At 36.9% G+C, this 22,078-nt stretch overlaps 1 protein-coding gene across 1 annotated transcript; it reads right to left on the minus strand.

The window, feature by feature from the left end:
- Positions 1 to 484: 484 nt before the first annotated feature.
- On the minus strand, positions 485 to 2,727 carry LOC126975920 (uncharacterized). Its single transcript, XM_050824034.1, has 3 exons — positions 2,627 to 2,727; positions 1,274 to 2,548; positions 485 to 494 (listed from the first exon to the last, which is right to left on the minus strand). Exons 1-3 carry the CDS (start codon positions 2,668 to 2,670, stop codon positions 485 to 487), a joined length of 1,329 nt encoding a protein of 442 aa, XP_050679991.1. The 5' UTR covers positions 2,671 to 2,727.
- Between the last annotated feature and the right edge of the window lie 19,351 nt (positions 2,728 to 22,078).

The raw sequence follows: 22,078 nt of genomic DNA on the forward strand, positions 1-22,078 counted from the left end.
TACCCACTCAAAACCTCCTGTAGGAAGGAATTGAGACATGGCCCATCCGTAAAGGTTATTAGCATCAAGATAAGTTAAAAATGAGTTTGGTGTGTCTTTATCATATTCTCGCATATATTTGTTATTAGCTTTGGCATAACGATTGCTACATTGAGATACACCTCCTCGAATGCCCGATCTAATAAAAGCTATTTGTTCAAAGTCTTGAAGTAATTCTAATTTAATTTTTGTGCATTTTAACATAGCATCCCAACTTAACCCAGGTGCTGTATAATAATGAGCTGGATCTAGACCATATGTTTGCAAACATAAGGCTCGGAAATTTTCAAACACATCTGTTAAAAGTAAAACATCGGTTTTAAGATATAAATCAGAATAATCTGACATATTTTGACAATGAAAGTGTTGCCAAACATCCTTGGCATGTTCATAATCTTCATCGGAAATATGTGTGTCGGTTAATGTATTGTAAAATTTATCGCGACTAGGGAGTGCTGAAAGTTTTAAGGAAACATGTGACGACATAAATTCATATGGATAAATTCCTTTTTTTCTAAGACGTAAAAAATCATTATTATTTGGAAAATTATATTTTAATGTTTGAAATTGTTCTTCCTTCAAATTTTGAACAAGTTTGTCTAAACTACAAGGTAAAAATTTAAACGAATCAACGAATCTCAATTGAATTTTATGATTATTTAATTTTATCGTTTTTGTGAAAGAAATGTACTTTTCTTTCGTTTGTGGAATAATATCAATTTCCCCTTCTATAGAATTTAATGCATGAACAATAAAATGAGAGTCATATTGACTAAGATTGTGTAAAAAAACTGGAATGTGATAGGGGATTCTAAACTTTGTCTTACATACTTCGTGTGCAACTCCTCTAAAATTTCCTGTATGCGAGTCAAAGTATAATGCACATTCACCATTTAAATTAGATTGACATATAAAGCAGTCTTTACATTGTGAAATAATTTCATTATCATTGAAAGTCAAAGGTTTTGGACTTATGACAAAATAATTTTTTGTGCAAATCACTTCTAAATCTTTATACAACTGATTCATAAAGACATGAGTACAATGAGGACCACTATATGTTTCATATTTTGATAAACTATCATCATATGAACATTTAATATAGTACCCAAAACTATAAACTTCGTGTTTGTGAACATTAGTTGTATAAGGTTTTGATGGATCGTTAAAGCATGTCTGAATTGGATTAAGGAAAGCTTCAAAATCCGCGTATATAACAAAGGGTATTTGTAACATCTTATTAAATTTATCAAATTTTAAGACATTGTTTGAAATTGGTTGTTCAAACCAATCTTTAAAAGTTTTTTCTGTATTAGGCAATTCCACTTTAATATGACAACAATCATTCAATTGATGAGCTGATAACTTATCATTTGTTGAGAAGTGTAAAAGACAACCGTCACAGATGTAGATTGCATGTTCATGGTTTGAAATTTGACCACTTACTAAACGCGATAGGTTTTTAATGTAGCAAAAATGATTAATTGTTCCGTGCGAAATAAATAATAAATTGATATGAACAATTTTCCGTGATTTTGTTAAATACAATGGACCAACTAATTCATGTACTTTCTTTTTACAATTGTATTCAAGACCAAAAACATTTACACTTAAATTATTTAACCTTTCTACTTTCTGTATATCTGTCATTTTAACAGGAAACGTAACTCCGTCAAAATTTAATTTATTTGAATATTTACTGTAAGATGAAACTCTCTGAGAGTTCTTAGTAACTGGATATAATGCAGAAAGCAAAGCCCATTTAAAGCATAAATCATCCGAGTTTTGTACATTTATAACACTTTTTTTTAATTTGATTTCTTTAGGTAATTCAATATATGATTTTCCACGTAATGGATTGAATTTGTTTATATTCATGTCTAATGCATTTATTTTCTTAAGACTCCAACCACTATCTTTTTTCTCAAATGTGCTAATTTTAGTCATCAACATATCACATAAGGACGAAAAGAAAAAATTTAAATCCTCACCCTGCATTATAGTATAACTACATGTTTGAAATTCAAATTCATTAGAAATATTTTTTGTTTCTTGAACAAAATTAGCGTGCAGAATAAAATTAACTTTAAAAATTGTAAGCAATCGAACAGATTCCTCAAATAGTGAAATAATTTCATTTTTAATAGAATTCAAAAACATTTCTGGTGTTTCGAATGTTTGTAATTGGTTGGATTTACTCTTTATTTTATATGAGATAATTCTATTACCAAAAGCCGATTCGTGTACTGTGACATTTTTTAAAGTACTATGTAATTGCATTACGTTATTCTTATGGAGGTTACTTCTAAGATGATTTGCATAATATCTTTTCCGTATTAAGATTTGACATAAAGAACAGTTCACCATTTCATCGTTCACACTGGTGAGCCCCGATGATGTGGATGGTTCCCCTTGTCTTCCTCTCTTTGTACTTGTATCATTGTCTTCACTGCCTTGTAATACTACACTTCTTCTCTTAAAACCTCCTCCACTTTGTAGAACAGGTTGACTACAACATAAGTGAATGATATTAGCCACATTTCATCAATAATATAATACTAAATAATTTACAAAGAAAATAACTCACTTGATCATTTTTTCAACCTCATTACATACAAAGCAGAGTTCCATATCGTTATGTTTAATTTTCCAAATGATGAAAATATAATAATATTATTTGTATAAGAGAATAAATAAACTAATAACTAAACTGAACTAATATTTATGTATTTCTTCATAGCTACCTACTTATTGTTAAAATTATATTTCTTATAATTTTCTGTTTCTAAAATTTTCTTCGTAACATTGTATAAAATCTTTTTTATGTCCTTATAACTTTCATTATTGTCGATTGTATAATATTTTAATCTATAATCAGCGTATTTCCATTGTTCTTGTGCAGGCGTGTTTTTTATTTTATTGAGATCATAGATTTCTATTTTAACCAAATGTGATGCGTTTCTTCCGTCATCTGCATTAGTTGTAATGTAAATACTTCCATTCTCATGTGCTCTGGATATTGATGATGATATTTTCTTTTGTTTTGTTTTTTTCACTTCGAATAATGCATCTATATTTTCATTTGAGCTGGCCCTCTTCAAGGATTTAAGTTGAGGAACTTTTAATGAATCCTGACTATCTTCAGATAATGGATAGTAAAATGTTTTATATGTAGTTTCTTCCATTGTTGGGTTGAATGCATTCTACAACAACAATAAGACTGCTTTAGAATAGTATTATACATACATATCTTAATATAACAAATGATATTACTTTTTAATTTCAAAGTGAATAATAGATAAAACTTACCTCCATTGCAGCAAATCACTCAACAATTACACAACACACAAAATATATAATAATTTGACTGAATACGCCACTTCAATGATTATTTTTCTGAACAGTTCTAGCATTTTATACTAAAATATCGTAAAAGTAAATTTGTTTATGATTAGTACTGGTTTTTAAATATTGTGGTGAAACATAATGGCACTTAAATGATAAGTTCAATTATTGATAGTTTAATGGAGTCAACATTTCCAGATTGTACTAATGACTACGTAAGTATGTAGGTACAAAGTTCGTTTTCAATCAGCTTTTATATTATAATAAAATTGATGAAAATATAATTTCATCAAATGTTCATAGATTTATATTTGAATCGCTTGTAATGATATTTTGTTTTATTGTAACCATATAAGTTTTAAATACATGAATAAGATACATTAAAGCCTTATTTATTGAGTGCTTATGTTATTATGATCCACATAACTATTCAATCCTCGCAACTGACAAGACCCTGTTCTCAACTAATATGAATACAATCGAGATACAGAATTATTTGAACAAAATCGATCCCAGTATTAAAAATAATGTTTACGCGGCAAACCGATTGCCGATATATGTTGTAACGCCCTGTTATATTGTCAGCAATTTAGATAGTGATAATAAGCCAGGCACTCACTGGGTTGCAATACACATTGATGAGCAGGGTATTGGACAATACTTCGATTCATATGGTCGTCCACCTCAGGGATTCCAGCTGATGTTTTTACAAAGGAATTGCAGAATGTATAACTACAATACTGCAAGAGTACAGAATGAATATACCGCAGTGTGTGGCGAGTACTGCATAATGTATCTATACTTTAAGTTTAATAAGAAGAGTTTGAATGATTTCATCAAATATTTTGAAAATGATACAATCTGCAATGATGTTTTATTATATACTTTATTTAAATCATGTTTTAAAAATAAATAATAAATACAGAAACTGTCTTTTTAATCGTAGTAACGAATGTGATAGAGGTAATTAGTAAATTACCTGTATCACGTTCATGGAAATTTAGACATTGAGTCGCTCACCAATCATTAGCTAAATGACCAGTGATTATTAATGATTATGGATCTGTTTAATTTAAAATGCTAACTTTGAAACTATAAGAGATATCGAAAAACGGATCAGCGCAATCGCTCGGAAATACATCAAAACCCCCAGTTTGACACCAAACTTCTTTTTTTTTTTTTTTAGTAGGCATCACGAGCAAGTGAGCCAGAATCGAGGAGTCAGAACCGGCGAATCCCTACTACTGTGAGCCAGAACCGGCGAATCCCTACTACTAGTACGATATATTTGGTAGGTCTGAGAATCGGTCTTCATCTATTTTTATACCCTAAAAATGTTACTTATTGAATTTTTTTATTACTTAATATGGCAATACAACGTTTGCTGGATCACCTAGTATTCTTTTATTATTATTCTAGCTGACCCGGCAAAGGTTGTTTTGCGATATAAATTATTTTTAAAGTTAGACCGTTTCTTGGACACTGCAAAATTACTTTATTTTTCTTAAATAAACGTAGCCTAAGTTACTCCTTATTACAAAAGCTACCTGCCAGTATAAGTCCCGTCAAAATCGGTCCAGCCATTTCAGAGATTAGCCGGAACAAATAGACAGACAGACAAAAATTGTAAAAAATGTTATTTTGGTGTATGTACCGTATATAAATATTCATAATATACATGTAGTAAACAACGGTTATTTCAATATAACATATTTATACTCCAATTTTATTTATATGTATAGAATAGATATGTCGTAGTCAAGAACGTCGAGCCACGAGCGAGTATGAACATGTTACGGCACTCGTCTTGGCTCAGGTGTAATCAATGCGGTGTGAAGGCAGTCGAGATCAGGCGCCGAGCGAGCACCGAGCAGGCAGTCAGAAAAGCACTATCAAGCGAGGCGGTTGTGTAGCACGCGCATTAAGAGAACGCCACATTCTAATTACATTATCATAAGACTTTCTGAAGTTATTACAATTGTAATCACTTGCTATCGTGTTCAACGCCCCTAAAAAAATGGAAAACCACGAAGATCATGTGACCGGCCTTGCATCGTCATATAGATTAATGTGCATAATATAATTTGTACTTATGATACACCCTCTTTAGAGAAACCACCTGTATGTCCACTATGAAAAATAAATCTTAGAAATAGAACTAATTTCATACATGGACTAGTAAAAAAATATAGACTCCGTGTCACCTTACATAACAGTGTAGCACCAAAACAAGCCGATCGTGTAAATACAAAGCCCCACGCACACATTTACAGTACTACAGGCCGATAGGCAGCCATTAAGAGAATTGTCATCGTCTGTGACAGATTAGTTTTCGTCTCAATAAAATATTTTAAAAATGCCGTCATGCGTTGTGAAAAAGTGTAAAAACGATACTATATAAGTATTTGTGACCATATATGATTATTTAAGGGAGAAAACACTTGCCCTGTACTTTTCTGACAGTCACGCTGCCGTCTCTTGACGTCATCACAATCGGACCAGACTCGTCCGGGTTAATTACCACACTCGCACAGAATACCGGCGTGAAGTAGCGGCCTAGTGCCGCTATGTTTCGCATAGGTTAGTGTCGAGGACCGGTGGCCATTCCCCCCCCCCCCCTACACCCAAATATGACAGCGGAACTAAAAAAGATTTTACCCCAGGAAGGTACTGGCTCTACCAGAGTTGGAGAATCCCTCCCCGGGCACTCTAGCTCGGGCTGCCCTTTGTATTCTGGGGAGGGCACAGAACCGCGCATGACCAAGGACAAACGAGGCAGTATCACCACGGCACCCCGCTCCACACTCAACGTGGACTTTTGCACTATCAGCGGAATTCACTCCAATTTAAACGCCGTCCACCACCACCTTGAGACGGCGCAGAAGGCCTTGTGTTTCCTTACTGAGACGCAGATATCTCGACCTAGCGATACGTCATATTTAACGTACCCCGGGTACAAAATTGAGCACAAATTTTTGCCTCATGCCGGGCTATGTGTGTACGTTAGGGAGGATATCTGCAGTCGCCGTCTCAGCAATTTTGAGTGTAGGGACCTGTCCACTCTCTGGCTCCGCGTATATTAAGAGGACCGCGTCCGCATCTATGCGTGTGTCTACAGGTCCCATAGAGGTAACGCAGAAACCGATCATCTCATGGGCTGCGTTCAAGCGGCAATTGACGACGTACCTGCACAGATCCCCTCCGCTGAAATCGTAGTCTTGGGTGATTTCAACGGGCACAATGCCGAACAATGGATCACGTACCACAGACTACGCAGGGCGATCTGTGCATAATTTTGCATTGGCGTATGGTCTGTCCCAATTGGTTGAGTCGCCAACGCGGCTCCCGAATGCTGATAGCTACATGCCGTCCTTATTGGATCTTCTGCTGACTACACATCCTGATGGTTACCAGGTCTTTGTCGACGCCCCTCTCGGAACGTCTGACCATTGCCTGGTCAGGAGTGTAGTGCCTATCCGACGCCAACGTCGCAGACCACCAGCGACCCGCCGCGTTTGGCACTACAAGTCAGCAGATTGGGATAGGATGCATTCCTTTTTTGCATCCTACCCTTGGGGCAGGGTTTGTTTCCCTTTGGATGATCCTAGTGCCTGCGCTGTTGCAGTAGCCGATGTGATACTACAGGGTATGGATATTTTATACCAAACTCTGTAGTACCCATCGGCGGCAGATCACAGCCCTGGTTCGAAGCGTCAGTTAAAGCAGCATCTGACTGCAAAAAACAAGCGTATTGAACATGGGTTGTGACGTTGGGCACAAAGAATCCGAACTGCACAGTTCTTAAGAGGCAAATCGCCCGTGCAAAGTCAAAACACGTCGTCAAAGCAGCTTTCCAGTTACCCGACCGGAACACGCAAATTCTGGTCGTTGTCGAAAGCTGCTCTTGGTTACTTCAGCCAGCCGTCCATGCCGCGTTGCACATGAGGAATGACACCCTGGCCCATACGGCAAAAGAGAAAGCCGATCTCTTGTGCACTCTTTTCGCCTCCAACTCGACTCTTGACGACAACGGAAAAACACCGCCGACCATCCCGCGGTGTCAGAGCTCTATGCCTGAAGTACAGTTCAGACAGAAAACTGTTAGGCGAGCTCTGTTTTCGTTGGACGTCAGGAAGTCGAGCGGGCCGGATGGCATTTCTCCAATCGTGCTTAGAACGTGTGCCCCTGAGTTGACGCCGGTGCTAACGCGTTTATTCCGGCACTCTTATTCTAAAGGCGTAGCCCTGACTCATGGAAGTCTGCCCTTGTCCATCCGATCCAAAAAAAAGGAGCTAGTTCGGATCCGGCAAACTACAGGCCTATTGCTATTACCTCCCTGCTCTCCAAAATCATGGAGAGCAAAATAAGCCGCCAGCTCTTGGTATACCTTGAGGGTCACCAGTTGATCAACGACCGACGATACGGGTTTCGCCATGGTCGGTCGGCAGGTGATCTTCTGGTATACCTGACACATAAATGCGGCTATTGAAAGCAAGGGGGAAGGCCTGGCAGTTAGCCTGGATATAGCGAAGGCCTTTGATCGTGTATGGCACAAGGCACTCCTCTCCAAACTTCCATCATTTGGGCTTACCGAGAGCTTGTGCAAGTGGACCTCCAGCTTTCTCACTGGGCGTAGCGTACAGGTCGTTGTCGATGGATATTGCTCGAACCCGAAGCCCGTGAATTCTGGAGTGCCCCAAGGCTGTGTGCTGTCTCCCACGCTGTTTCTTCTGCATATCAATGATATGTTGGACACCTCCAACATTCATTGCTATGCAGACGACAGCACTGGTGATGCCATATACACGGGCCATGCAGGTCTCTCTCGGGAAATCGTCGACCAGTGCCGGGAGAAACTTGTGTCTTCTATCGAGTCTTCTCTTGAGAAGGTCGCGGAATGGGGAAAATTGAACCTTGTCCAATTTAACCCCCAGAAGACTCAAGTTTGCGCGTTTACCACTAAAAAAACCCCATTTGTCGTATTACCGCTCTTCGACAACACTTCCCTCAAAGCCTCGCCTAGTATCGGAATACTGGATCTCGAAATCTCGAGCGATTGCCAATTTCGTGGTCATCTGGAAGGCAAAGCCAAATTGGCTTCAAAGAAACTGGGCGTCATTAATAGAGCACGGCAATACTTCAAGCCGGCCCACATACTAGCGCTCTACAAAGCGCAGGTCCGGCCACACATGGAGTATTGCTGTCATCTCTGGTCTGGCGCACCCCAGTATCAGCTCGATCCATTTGACCGCGTGCAACGCAGAGCAGCTCGAATTGTCGGGGACCCAGTGCTCTGTGAACGGCTGGTCCACTTGGCGTTGCGTAGAGACGTCGCTTCATTGTGTATCTTCTACCGCATTTATCACGGGGAGTGTTCCGAAGAGCTGTTTAACCTGATTCCTGCCGCCAAATTCCACCTTCGCACGACACGCCACAAGTTGGGATATCATCCTCACCATCTGGATGTGTGGCGGTCCTCCACAGTGCGGTTTTCAAGGAGCTTTCTTCCACGTACTACAAAGCTGTGGAATGAGCTTCCTTGTGCGGTTTTTCAGGGACGATACGACATGGGTACCTTCAAAAAAAGCGCGTACACCTTCCTTAAAGGCCGGCAACGCTCCTGTGATTCCTCTGGTGTTGCAAGAGATTGTGGGCAGCGGTGATCACTTAACAACAGGTGACCCGTACGCTCGTTTGTCCTCCTATTCCATAAAAAAAAAAAACATTGTAACTAGTATCACCCGTAACCGCACACACACTAGTGCTTAACACACATGCGCACATAACGGTGCTTTGCTGGCTAATATCACGGCGCGGAGTCCTTTTTTTAATCGTCCGTGACTTCATAGGTATATTTATATTAGGAATGCTTAAAGGTATAGAACAATATTTTCTAAATTATTTAATGTATTTTACCAAGTTATTTAAAAAAAATGATGATTTATTCTTTTTATTATTACCAAAAAAAAGGAGTCAATATGGAATAATTGTGACTATAAAATATAAGGAGATGTTTCAGCTAAAAAATACAAAATAACAAACTTCACCATTATTCATATTTTTTTAAAGCTAAGAAAGAGCGGAGCCTCCAGGAACCAACAATTTTTTTTATACTTTTTTTCGGTTTTTTTTTACATATCACTCAGAAGACGCTCATATCAATACAAATGTCTCGCCTAAAGATCTCTATGATAAGAGGGATGCCATAATCGCCACGCTTGGCAGGCGGATTAGCAATCGTAGTCTATGATGATGCGCTCTCAGAAAGATTCTCCTTTCCATCCTCTGTTTTTTGAATCCCTTAGTCATCTCCTACGACACCCACGGGAGGAGATGGGGACCACCCCATCTCCTCCCGTGGGCTCTTCTGGTACGATACCACACGCACGTACTAATGATATAGTTGAAGTACGGAATAACTTACTTAAAACAAATATTATTTTAAACAATTTGTTATATCTTAAAGTTATAAGCCTCACTTCTGGGATTAATTACACAAAGCAACAAACAACCTTAAAATTGAACAAGACATACAAGATTTATCAATGACATTCGAACGGTTGGTTCAGTGGTAAGAGCACTCGAGCGGAACGCGAGAAGTCTCGGGTTCGAGTCCCGCATCGTTCATAAATTTTATTTTCAAATATATTTTGTGTGAATATTATTTTTTCTAAAATATTTTTATTCGAATATTTCATTTCATGAAGGAACTTTTGAAAACCGGGCAAGTGCAAATAGAACTCTGTTGTAGAGAGAGGGTTCCGTATTGTGTTAATGTGTGTTTATTATGTTAATTTTGATGGTCTCGCCCTTACTACAAGCCTTCTCATTTGAAATGCTACAGTTAATGGTAAAGTTCGCATAACTATGTTTTTTTTTGTCAATTTCTAATTTCCTTATAATATATTACTGCAATCTAAACGAAAAGAAACTAATTTAAGTATTTTTATAGCAAGTGCTTTTGGGGATGAAGTTTGATAAATAAATATTTGAAATCCTTGCAACAAGAATTTACTATTTTTTTAGTCTAAAAATGATATTTTTGATTCGAGGCAGCTGGAATTGAAGAACACCGAAATGGATTGAATCTTTATTCAATTCACATACAGAACTCTAAAAGGGTAACGTGTAATTGTAAAGCTGGAAAGTGCTGTAGGCGCCAATCAAAGCTCGCCTTTACGGTGCTATAATTAGTATCGTAATCAGGGTCCATGTATTTTAGTTTGGTCCAAGTAATAAGCACTATATCTCTTATTGATACTATGCATATATACATCAAAATATTTTAGGTTTGTTTTGCGGTCTATTGTCGTAAAGAGTGGAGGTAAAAACAAAGAGAGTACTAATCAGCTGGATGCGCTGCAATTATCATAATTTTGGTTATGGCAAATTATAATGCAGACGATTCCCTGTAAACAGAAAGATACCATAGACAATAGAAGCATTGTTATCTGAGAGTTAATAAATTAACAGTTGTCTCTTGCGCCGCATAATAATATAACAAAATTGTCACCTAGCAACACAGTTCGCACGCAAATCGCAATATACGCTTAATATAATAAGTAAATTGAGACTTCATCAGTGATCAGCGATCTAATGGCATCATTAAGTTCTCGGTGTAATGCAACGCAAAAATCCATTACCGACGCACGCCGAGAGGAAGTAACACGCAACTTAACACCAGGAGTTCCTAGAGCACTACCGGGGTCCCCCAGCTGAAGAAAATCGCGCCTCAGAATCTTACTAACGTCGGCCTATTTATTTAGCCATAACTGATTGCAATTTTAATAAAATATGTTTTCCCACGCACGCGCTAGTACGTCAGCTCTCCATACTTTAGGCGAGGTGTCATTTTGTAGGTTTAGGTTTGATTGTCTAAAACTAGCAAAGACTGCTTTCGATAATGCCCAGAATTCAGGTGTTCCGCACGCGTACTTGATTAGACTGCCGGTTATGCTCTATGATGTGCTTGGATTTATCTCGGTCATTTTGTCGTTTAACGGTTAACAGTGTCAATACATTTGCAAGGTAAAGTAGAAGTGAAAGGAAAAGCTTTAAACGATGCATTGAACCAGCATCGCATCAAGAACTGCAATGGCAGAAGTGCAGGGCTCGTCGAAAGTGGAAAAAACAATGCCCCAAAGGTATGATATATAGAATAGTAACGCATAGATTTTGTAGTAGTTCTAAATATCTACGTTAAGTGGGCGGTCACGTTGCATTTTTCTTCTTATCTAATCTAAACTACAAAAGGCAACACAACGGAGATCGCTCGAAAAATTCTTAAGCTCTAACAGTGTCGATATTCTGGAATAATGTCTCTTTGATGACCACAGACATTTATACTTGAGGGTGTATATTTCCACTGCTATATAACAGTGCTTCACTCTACTTCATTATTCCGTGCCGTAGTATGGTACTAATCCGCTGCCCAGTTCTGTTTTAATTTTCCAAAAAGTTCTCCGTCACACATTTTTTTACAATTAAGCAACATATAAACACACAAAATGACCGTATTTATGCTCAAAGCTCTGAGGAAGCTTCCCAAGTAGTCGACAGAGTGCAACGTGGGCACTATCCGACTTCAGTGATTTGGTTTGGTGGGGTAGCTATGAAGGTGACTGAGCCATACTTTTGTGAAAAAGGTATCAAAACATCGGCACAAGTGTATCAAGATACCATTATTGAGAAGGTAGTGAGGCCCCTTAAAAACACCATGTTCAATAACTAAGAACGGTCCTTCCAGCAAGACTCGGCGCCGGAGACTTGGAGTCCCTAAAACAATCCGTACCATTGGCAGTGAAGAATTTCCCCATGGAAAGAGTGCATGGTTCTAATGATAACTGGCCTCAACGTTTAAAGGTCCACTTCGAATAAGCTTTTTATATTTTTTATTGTTTTATATTTATATATTAAGCTAACACACTGTAAAAGTAATAAAAGTTATTTGCGATAGAAAAACTTTTTTTTTTTCGTTGTTTCAGTATTTATGGCAAGACTAGGTATATAATTCCACGCAACAAACCTATACTTTAACATAACACTGCAGGACTACTTTTTACGAGAGGAAACACTTTCAGTAGGAAACAATCCTATAATTTTAATAACACAAAATCCATTTTAGATTTTTCAAAATTTTTTAACATTGATTATTGTATGTAAATAGCACGAGACATTTATGATTATCGTTTTAAAACGCTACATCCACTAACCTAGACCATATTTTAACAAAGGAGTTAATTCCATGATAAACCCTCGGGCCTCAGAATCTGTCATTGACAGACAAAGCTTCATTCAAGGGTGATATGTTGACGATCTCTCATATGAGATCTTTGGTTCATTTACTGAGCGCTCAAGACGTGTGATTTTTTTTATTACGGTTCCACCAATAAAGTTTTATCGATTTCACAATAACTACCTAACAACACCCCTACAAATTTCTCCCCGTTTCTCTATTATTTTATTTGCCAAAACATTAAAATAACTTTGATGAAGTATAAATGCTCCTATTTCTGCTAGTTTTCCTTATTATAGTGCCCACGGCTCCTATTAGTATCAAAAAGACTAGGGTTGGAATCAGTCCGGGTTTCCCTGGATTTGTCCTAGTTTGGAAGGCGTCCGGGGAGTATTGTATTCCGGGCTTAAAAGTTGTAAAGTCATCGCCGCGCTAGAACGCGATTTCCGCGAACAACCGACTCTCCAACACCACAAAACAGTGGACTAAAGAAAGAAATATTTAATTGAAGACAGAAATAGTCCCGTCAGTTATTTTAAAAAATTCAATTTCATAGAATATTATAACTGTATAGAATTTTATCAATTTATTTTAAGGTAAGCCGATATTTTAAAGCAGAAGAGATATTAGATAGCAGAGATTTACAACAATTCACATAATTTTAATTTTACGGAATAACTTAAAAAAAATACAATTGACATGTCCGGGTTTTAAGCGCCTAAATCTGGGGTACTCACGCTTCTTCTTGTCCTGGTTGCCATATATCAGAGATGGCAACCATAGAAAAGACCATATCGTAGCGCTTCATGTCTTGTCTTTATGCTTGAAGCATGGCGTAATGGCACACCTATCTCTAGTATGTCTTTGGGAGCATCTAAGGGCAACTAAAACGTATATTTCAAGTACATTTCTTAGACCTAGCCGGTAAAAATACTGGGCAAATGAGACTTAACATTTTATGTCTCAAGGTGACGAGTGCAATTGTAGTGCCACTCAGAATTTTTAGGTTACTCAAGAATCCTGAGCGGCACTCCATTGTAATGGGCATGGCCTATCAATTACCATCAGCTGAACATCCTGCTCGTCTCATCCCTTTTTTTCATTAAAAAAAATACGTAGACGCATTATTTTGAATCATCATAGTAGTAAGACGATACGAAGTAATGCCAAAGATTTAGCCGCAATTGGCAAGAATATATAGACTTTAAAAAAACAAAGTTTCGTCTGTGTTGTTGCATGTCGCGTGACAGTCGGACGGCGCCTACAGTTCGCAGTAGCTGACCGTATAGTGTATAGACTTATTACTCATTTGTGCCAGTGCTCTACCCAATTTTATTTGTTTTTGCCAGTGTTTAATGTAATCCTTTTCAATCAATATTTTTAACCAGGGCTAAGACACAGAGTTCATAAAAAGTTTTAGTTGGAGACTTAATCTACTTTTATTATTTCGCATTATCATTCCAATTTTCCAAGTATAAAATTAAGATTGATAAAGCGATTTTTATACCCTTAATGGAATATTATTCCAAAATTTTTAGTTTAATGTCTATAATGTGAAAAAAAGTTTCACTTTTACCGTGGTCCCATGAAAACCACACAATTTTATTTTAGTTAGTATGCATTTATTGAAAATTCATGGTTGTGTCCCGTAGTTTGATATATATAAAGATCACCCATTTATCACTTTTATTAATATCACTTTTTTTTGTTTGCAACAAGGGAATCTCCCTTCTATTTCGTCTATAGCATATTCTTTATTTGTAGTACCACTATCTAGGACTAATCTGGGTCAAAACGCAACTATTTCTTGGCTCTATAGGTCATATAACTCACTGACCAAATCGCAGTTCATTGATTTATTCTTGCCGCTTCCTGAAAATAAAAAGATTACTAAATTTACACAAGTGATTAGGTACCTTGTTTTCATATGATTTATTTTTTATTTTTCAATTAAATATTACAATAATATAATTGTGATATTGACACACTCTTACACAAATTATCTTGCTCCAAACAAGACATAGCCTGTACTATGGTTTCAAGGTAAGGATATATTTAATACAGTATACTTATTCCAATATTTATCCATGACTCGGAAACAAACATTCATATTCATCATATAAATGATTGCACCTACCAGGATTCGAACCCGGGACCTCTAACTACAGTAGGCAGAGTCACTAACCAGTGGGCCATAGGTGGCAACAATATTTATAGATTTAAGTTTTTCAATTGTTAAAGTTACTGTCGTAAGCCGTAGCAAAAGTTATGAATGCTGTGGTAGCTTATAATTGAATTAACTATTGTCCATATTATTACTATATTTAAGTTTAAGCATGTAATGTGTGTAATTTGTTAGTTGCCTTAATAAATAAATAAATAAACCTTCAAGGAATCTCACTATAATTTAATCGCTGCTCTCGCGGTAACATAAATTACGTATAAGTTTCTTAAATATAAATGTGGTTGAAAGAGCCTTAGCGATGACTTACCAAGACGACAAAATACAGTAGTAACCACAGACCCGTATAAATACCACTGGACAGGCTATTCCATATGTTTGACACCAAATTTTTTGCCTATTTGGAGCGCCACTATCGAGCGTCCAGAGAACTAATTTTGACGTATGATACAAATGGCTGCGAAGGAACGTACAATACTCTGAAGTATTTTTGCATTTTGAATTAATTGCATTCGTTTTCCGAGTTTCTTATATCTCAAGAATCAACGTAATAAAGTTCACAATTTTTTTGGAAATAATTTCCCACAATCTATCGATGTTTGCTGAGGTTGTCACCACTAGTTTTAGTACCGCACACTCTGACTACATGGCCAACAGCGCCAAAATGGCGCACATCAAACAGGCACAAAAGCACTTTGACAGCCGCCAGTCCAGTGGTATATAGTAGAGGTCAGTGGTAGTAACTGTAGTAACAAATTAATATGTGAATCTGAAATTCGTCGATTTCATGCAAAGTTCTCAGGCTTACAATGTACAAGTTTGTTACCCACATCAAACTATTTGTTTTCCAATTGTGATTTGATATTAGTTTATTGCTGACTACAGAGTTTGTAAGAAGGCCTTAACATATCTCTAAACTTATGAAAATTTAAGGATCATCTCAACGGTAAGACAAAAGTGTGACGGATCAACAAAAAATAAAATCATATCAGGTTTGACATACAATTCTATCGCCTCTCATATCAAATTCATAATATCTTCTATTCTTGTAGGGACCATATGCATAGTAAAGTATCTAACATAAAAATATCGTTCATTCCTTATTATTATTAGCAATTAATTTTGTAGTGTGTCTATTGATAAGTCTGGATTTTTGATTACTTTAAATTCTATGTAATAAAACATGAATCGAAACATGATTATGATAAATTGTTTCGATAGAAAATAATTCCAAAGTAGCCTTCTGCGCATCGTTTTCACCGCTTTACTTTTAACCTTCCTAAATTAGCAGTGCCCCAGGGTACTAGATTTTTCAGATACACAAAAACCTAAAGTGCCGTACGGCACCCTACTCCTTTACCAAGTTCTAACCCTTATTTTGTTTATTAGATTGTTTATTTTGCATGGCCTTATAGCTTGTTTCGATAGCTTTCATATACATGCACTCAAATCATCCTAATTATAAGCAATCTATTAATAATCGTAAAATAATACGCATTCTCTGTGAATTCTCTCGCATTGAATATCTAAGGCATACCGCGCGATCAGAGTTTCCTCTAAACGGAAAGGAAACAAGTCAATATTTGTGAAATTTGCACTTAAATGTACTGTCAAATATGTAGGCTACATAAATAAAAGAGAATTTATACGAGGAGATCTAATACCTATGTATTGATTGTGCTTCTTAGAGTAGTTTTATTGGAACAATTGGACAGCTTACAGATCTATCCTTCATTCATTCGTTAATTTAATTTAATTAAACAATATTATTAAAATATTTAGCTCCTTCGCACAGGATGCCGGCTAGATTATGGGTTCAAACAACGGCGCCTCTAGCTGTCGTGGAGCAGTAATGTGTAAGTATTATTGTGTTTGATCTAAAGGGCTCCGTAGCTTGTGAACTTACTAGGCAAATGAGACTTAACATCTTATGTCTCAAGGTGACAAGCGCAATATAATTGATTATAATTAATTACGTATCTAAATGTTAATTTCGAATACGTGATTTCCACAAGAAAAGCGATTATTAAATAGTTTTTCAAGCCCTGAAAAGTAAACCATAAGCAAAATTCACCTGCTGCATTATGCCTCATTGAAACATTGAATAATGAGATCTGAATAAACACACTGTTCACTTACACTCCATTAATCTATTCATTTATTCATTTCCGCCACTACAATACGTACTTGTTATTATTAATGCAAAATCAATACTGTCTGATTTTCAACACGAACGTAGGTGTAGTGTTGTGCCACGCATCATTGGACGATTTCATTATAATCCCAAGTCAACTGACGCGTTTGTATTAATTATCGACTTTGTATCAGCTGTAATTAGTGATTAGTGTTTGAATCGAGTTTGCAGTGATACTTGTTTAGGTTTTATCCTCTTTTTAAAGGCAAATAATAAATGTTCATTGGGCTGGTCACTGTATCTGAGGTTTTATTAGAATGAAAACTCTTTTGAGATAGATTTACAGAGATCAACACCAAAAAAATTAGCTTTTAAAAATTTCACGAATACCTACTTTAATGTATATCTTTCATTTGCATTCTTGTATATACAATCTGATTGTACAGGTGACGTCTGCAATTTTTTTATGACAGAAAGGGGCGAGACGAGCTGGACGTTCAGCTGATGGTAATTGATACGCCCTATCCATCCAGTGCCGCTCAGGATTCTTGAAAAACCCAAAAATTCTCAGCGACACTACAATTGCTCTCGTCACCTTGAGACATAAGATGTTAAGTCTCATTTTCCTAGTAATTTCACTAGCTACAGCGCCCTTCAGACCGAAACACGATAATGTTTACACATTACTGCTTCACGGAATAAATAGGCGCCGTTGTGGTACCCATAATCTAGCCAGCATCCTGTGCAAAGGAGACTTCCACTGGTATATCTATTTATTAATTATTCAACAGACCAAAGCCAGTTCTTACATTGTATAACCTTTCATTTTTTTAAATCATTATTTATTTGATCACAGAGTGAACATGTCACCCTCATAATGGTAGAATTAACAAAAAAAAAACACATTTTATATTATCGCCTATCTAAATCTAACTCCAACTTACACATATTTTTAGCTTCCTCCGGAAAAGGGAAAGCATTCAATATAAGATTACATGTTCCTATTTCATATAACACTAAAACAAACTCACTAACGTATCGCGAGTGTAAGACGTAGCTGTCATGCACACTAATGTAATAAACCTGGCCTTAAATTTTTTTTGTAGACGTATAAATTACATGAAGCTAATTTAAAAATGCATAGATTCAATACATAGTTTAATAATGCAGTATATCAAAATCAAAGAGCCTATTTAGCAACTTGTACTACTGACGAATTCAGAAAGGCACTCCATCAAACGCAACTGGATACAGTGTCAGTGACAAAAAGCACAAAAAGTGTAAACGAAATCGAATCCATCTCTTTGATTTGAGTGTGATTGCATTCTGTACTTGTGAGAGTACGAGTGTAGAGCTAGCTATTGTGTGTGAGTTTCTATTTTATATCCGATAATTAATTATCATTGTTTTTGGAGTTGGTAGACAAACAGGGCAGCCGAGCGAAACTCTCTAATAAAAAAGTGATTCACTCGATTGTATTAAGCATGCAGTCGTTAATAGATTGACAGATGACGGCTATATTCTTGTTAATAATGGAGATAGCCGAAATCCACTACGTTTTATGCAACTTTTTGCTTTCAAACTTAGCTGGAGTGTACTTCGTCGCCAATCGCCATGCTGTAATTACTAGTTTTTCAAACTTATGTCAAATTACTGCACGTTTCATACTAAACTAAATTTTAATTTTTGTTAGGTAGTCCTGCCTCTTATTACGTAGTACTGACATCCTCTTTGGTATGGATCCCGTGACTGTAAGCAATCACCATTGTCTATATTCTCTTGCAACACCCGGTATAGACTTTATATGTCTAAGATAGGTTTACTCACGGTTTGCCGGAGTTGGTACCGACTAGTTTCAGACCATTCGCACCCTTCATCAGTGTGAGTGTACTGAGTTCTCGGTGATGTCCCGTCGCAAAAACTTCCCTTAATATCTCGCCTAGTATTTGAATACTGGGTTTTGAAATCTTGTTCGATTGCCCATTCCGCGGTCATCTGGAAGGCAAGGCCCACATTCTAGCCCTCGATAAAGCGCAGTTCCAGCCACAAATTATGGATTATTACTCTCAGGCGATCTCTGGTTTGGCGCACCCTAGTATCAGCTCGAACCATTTGACCACGTGCAACACAGAGCTGCTCAAATTGTCGGGGATCCAGTGCTCTGTGAACGACTGGATCACTAGGCATTGCGTAGAGACGTCGCTTCATTGTGTGTCTTCTACCACATCTATCACGGGGAGTGTTCCGAAGAGCTCTTTCACCTGATTCCTGCCGCCAAATTCCACCTTCGCACGATACACCACAAATTAGGATACAATCCCTACTATCTGTTTATGTGGCATTCTTCAACAGTATGGTTTTCAAAGTACTTTCATCCACATACAACCACGCTGTGGAATGATCTTCCTTGTGAGGTGTTTTCAGGAAGATACGACACGGAATCCTTCGAAAAAGCGCGTATATCTTTCTAAAAGGCCGTCAACCCTCTTGTGATTCCTCTGGTGTTGCAAGATAATATGGGCCCATTGTAAAATATCTGTGGTAGGTAATTTGAGGGAATCTTTATTCGTATACATTACAGCATTTTTGGTTTTTATGTCTTTTTGAGACCGAAAATACTAGGCGAGATATTAAAGCAAGTGTTTTCGAAGAGCGGTGATACGACAAATTGGTTTTATAAAAAACCCATAGTATAAACTTTTATATAATACCTACTAAATTAATAAGAGTAAAATTGGCCATCCACAAGCTAAGTTTTAAATTCAATCTTCATTAAAACCACGACTAAGCCGACAATCTAAAATTGTCCACATGTATTAATTGTAACTCCTAGAACCGTCAATTAGGAATCAACTACGAATTCCTCCAAACGATATAATTGAACCGAATATCCGAGACTGTTAAGCTTTTAAGCCACAAATCTAATAAACATCGGAAATAGATCCGCTAACGACTCGCGCTCTCAAATCACGGCGAGTTCTTATATCCTGAACATATTGCGGGATTAGAGCTCAACATGCCGCCGATTCGGATATACACGGAATCCGCAGGATTAATATTCCCCGCGTATCCCATCATAATTCCGGGACATGGCATCAAGAGGGCACGCTACTCGCCGCACTCCACACGCCGCAAATCTTAGCATGGGTATAGTCTAGGAGATGTCGGAATGGAATATCCATTATTTTTATTATTTTATGAACAGCGAAATAAACGCTACAATACTAAGACCACATAAAATTAAGACTATCATTACGTGGAAGCGTACCAAGAATACTGGCAGCATTTCCGCGTTGGATAGCTAGGCTGATCCGTTGACCGTAATAGCTGTCAGCGTTTGGGTTTCCAGTAGCCTTATTACTTAAAAAACGCTATAATGCTCCTTCCGTAGTTATCATTCGTATGTAGTAACATAAGGTTCGTCATGCCCAATAAAATGGCATTGATTGTGGCGGCGTCGTGTGCTGGATCACCTCCTTCCCTTCTTATATGTGCAAAGGGGACGGTGGGTGGTCCACGCGCTAACTCAATTAAAATAATGACCGTTGATTTAAAAAAGTGGCCGTTGAGTTTCTTGCATGTTCTTCTCACGACCTCTGCTTTTTCCGAACATATGGTAGATTGAGTAATTTAAATTAAATATTTATAGTGGCGATTCAAAAGCGCTTAGTTTAAGCCTAATTGAATAAAATTTATTTGACTTTAAATCCTCGAAAAGTCCAGGAGAAGATGAACTGACATTAGAATTTATATTTAAACAATTATCTTCCATTATGACAAAATTGTTGAATAAAATTTCCGTAGACAAACATTCGACTAATACCATGTGGACGGAAGTATTACAAACCTGGTACCATGGCTATCCTGCTCAATGCCACCACAGAGCAATTTGGATTTTCTTAACACCGCACACCATTTTAATATCACAATAGATTTACATAAATCATAATGTTAAAAAGAATTTTAAACATAAGAATTGTATTTTTTTGCTGTGAAAACGACTTTAGCATCGTTGTGATTTGAAAGTCGATGAAACGAAAAAGCGCGCCAGTAAAAAGAGACAGACACATAAATTCATACGATTTAACGTGGGAGGAGAAAAGAAAGCATTATCGAGTGTTTTGGTACCAGGCGATCATAGTTGAAGAAGAGATTGTCGTTTGTATGACGCGAGTATACCCCTAATTCTGACGTCATACGCACGACGTATTACTGCATAGACACCAGGAGAACATAAATATAGTCGCGGAGGTAGTGTATAGCGGTTGAAACCATGTGTTATCTAAGCAAGATGTACCAGGACTTCATATGCAGTTTAGAGGTTCACGCACAATGCAGATTTCACTTCTGACATGTGTACGTTGTACGCACGCAATTTTTTTTCTGACTGTAACAGTGTTTATACATACACAGACTACGCGTGTTACACATGTTTCTGTTGAACTACTTATTTTTTTTTTCTCTAAATATATTTAAGCATCTCTTAGTTCTTTTATTCAAATTTGCGCGCCGCAATAAGGATACACTCTATCTTAGCTATATTTGCATGCAGTTGCACTAGATATTATTCACAGTATTATCTATGTATACAACTTCTATTAATTTGCATATATAACGCTGTTTTACATATCTAAAAGAACTATAATTAGATAGATAAGGGGTAGCAAGTAATACTAAATAGATTAAAACTTTTGTTATGAGCAATTCCCTTTCCCCATTGTACTAATAAGGATTTGTTTTGAAGAAAAACAAACGAAAACTTTAAAAATAATGCTTGAATTTTTTATGAAATTCCATTAATTTCTTTAATTTCCATTAATCTCCGATTTTTTTAAATGAAAACAAGAAAAGCCGATTGTTTTTTTTTTAAACAAAAACGAGACGAGCCTCAGGTAATGGTAATTGATACGCCCCGCCCATGACAATGCATTGCCGCTCAGGATTCTTGAAAAACCTTCGTCAAATCAAATCAAATCATTTTTATTTGCAAGATAAGGTAATAATAAGATGTTGTTGGCTTTTAATTAACAGGTGCTCTTATCCTAACCCATAAGGCATGCAATCTTGTGATATAAGATATTATATCTCATTTGCCCAGTAATTTCACTAGTGCGCACTTTACGGTGCCCTTCAGACTGAAACG

Source organism: Leptidea sinapis, chromosome 38 (assembly GCF_905404315.1).
Source record: "Leptidea sinapis chromosome 38, ilLepSina1.1, whole genome shotgun sequence".
Lineage (NCBI taxonomy): Eukaryota > Metazoa > Arthropoda > Insecta > Lepidoptera > Pieridae > Leptidea > Leptidea sinapis.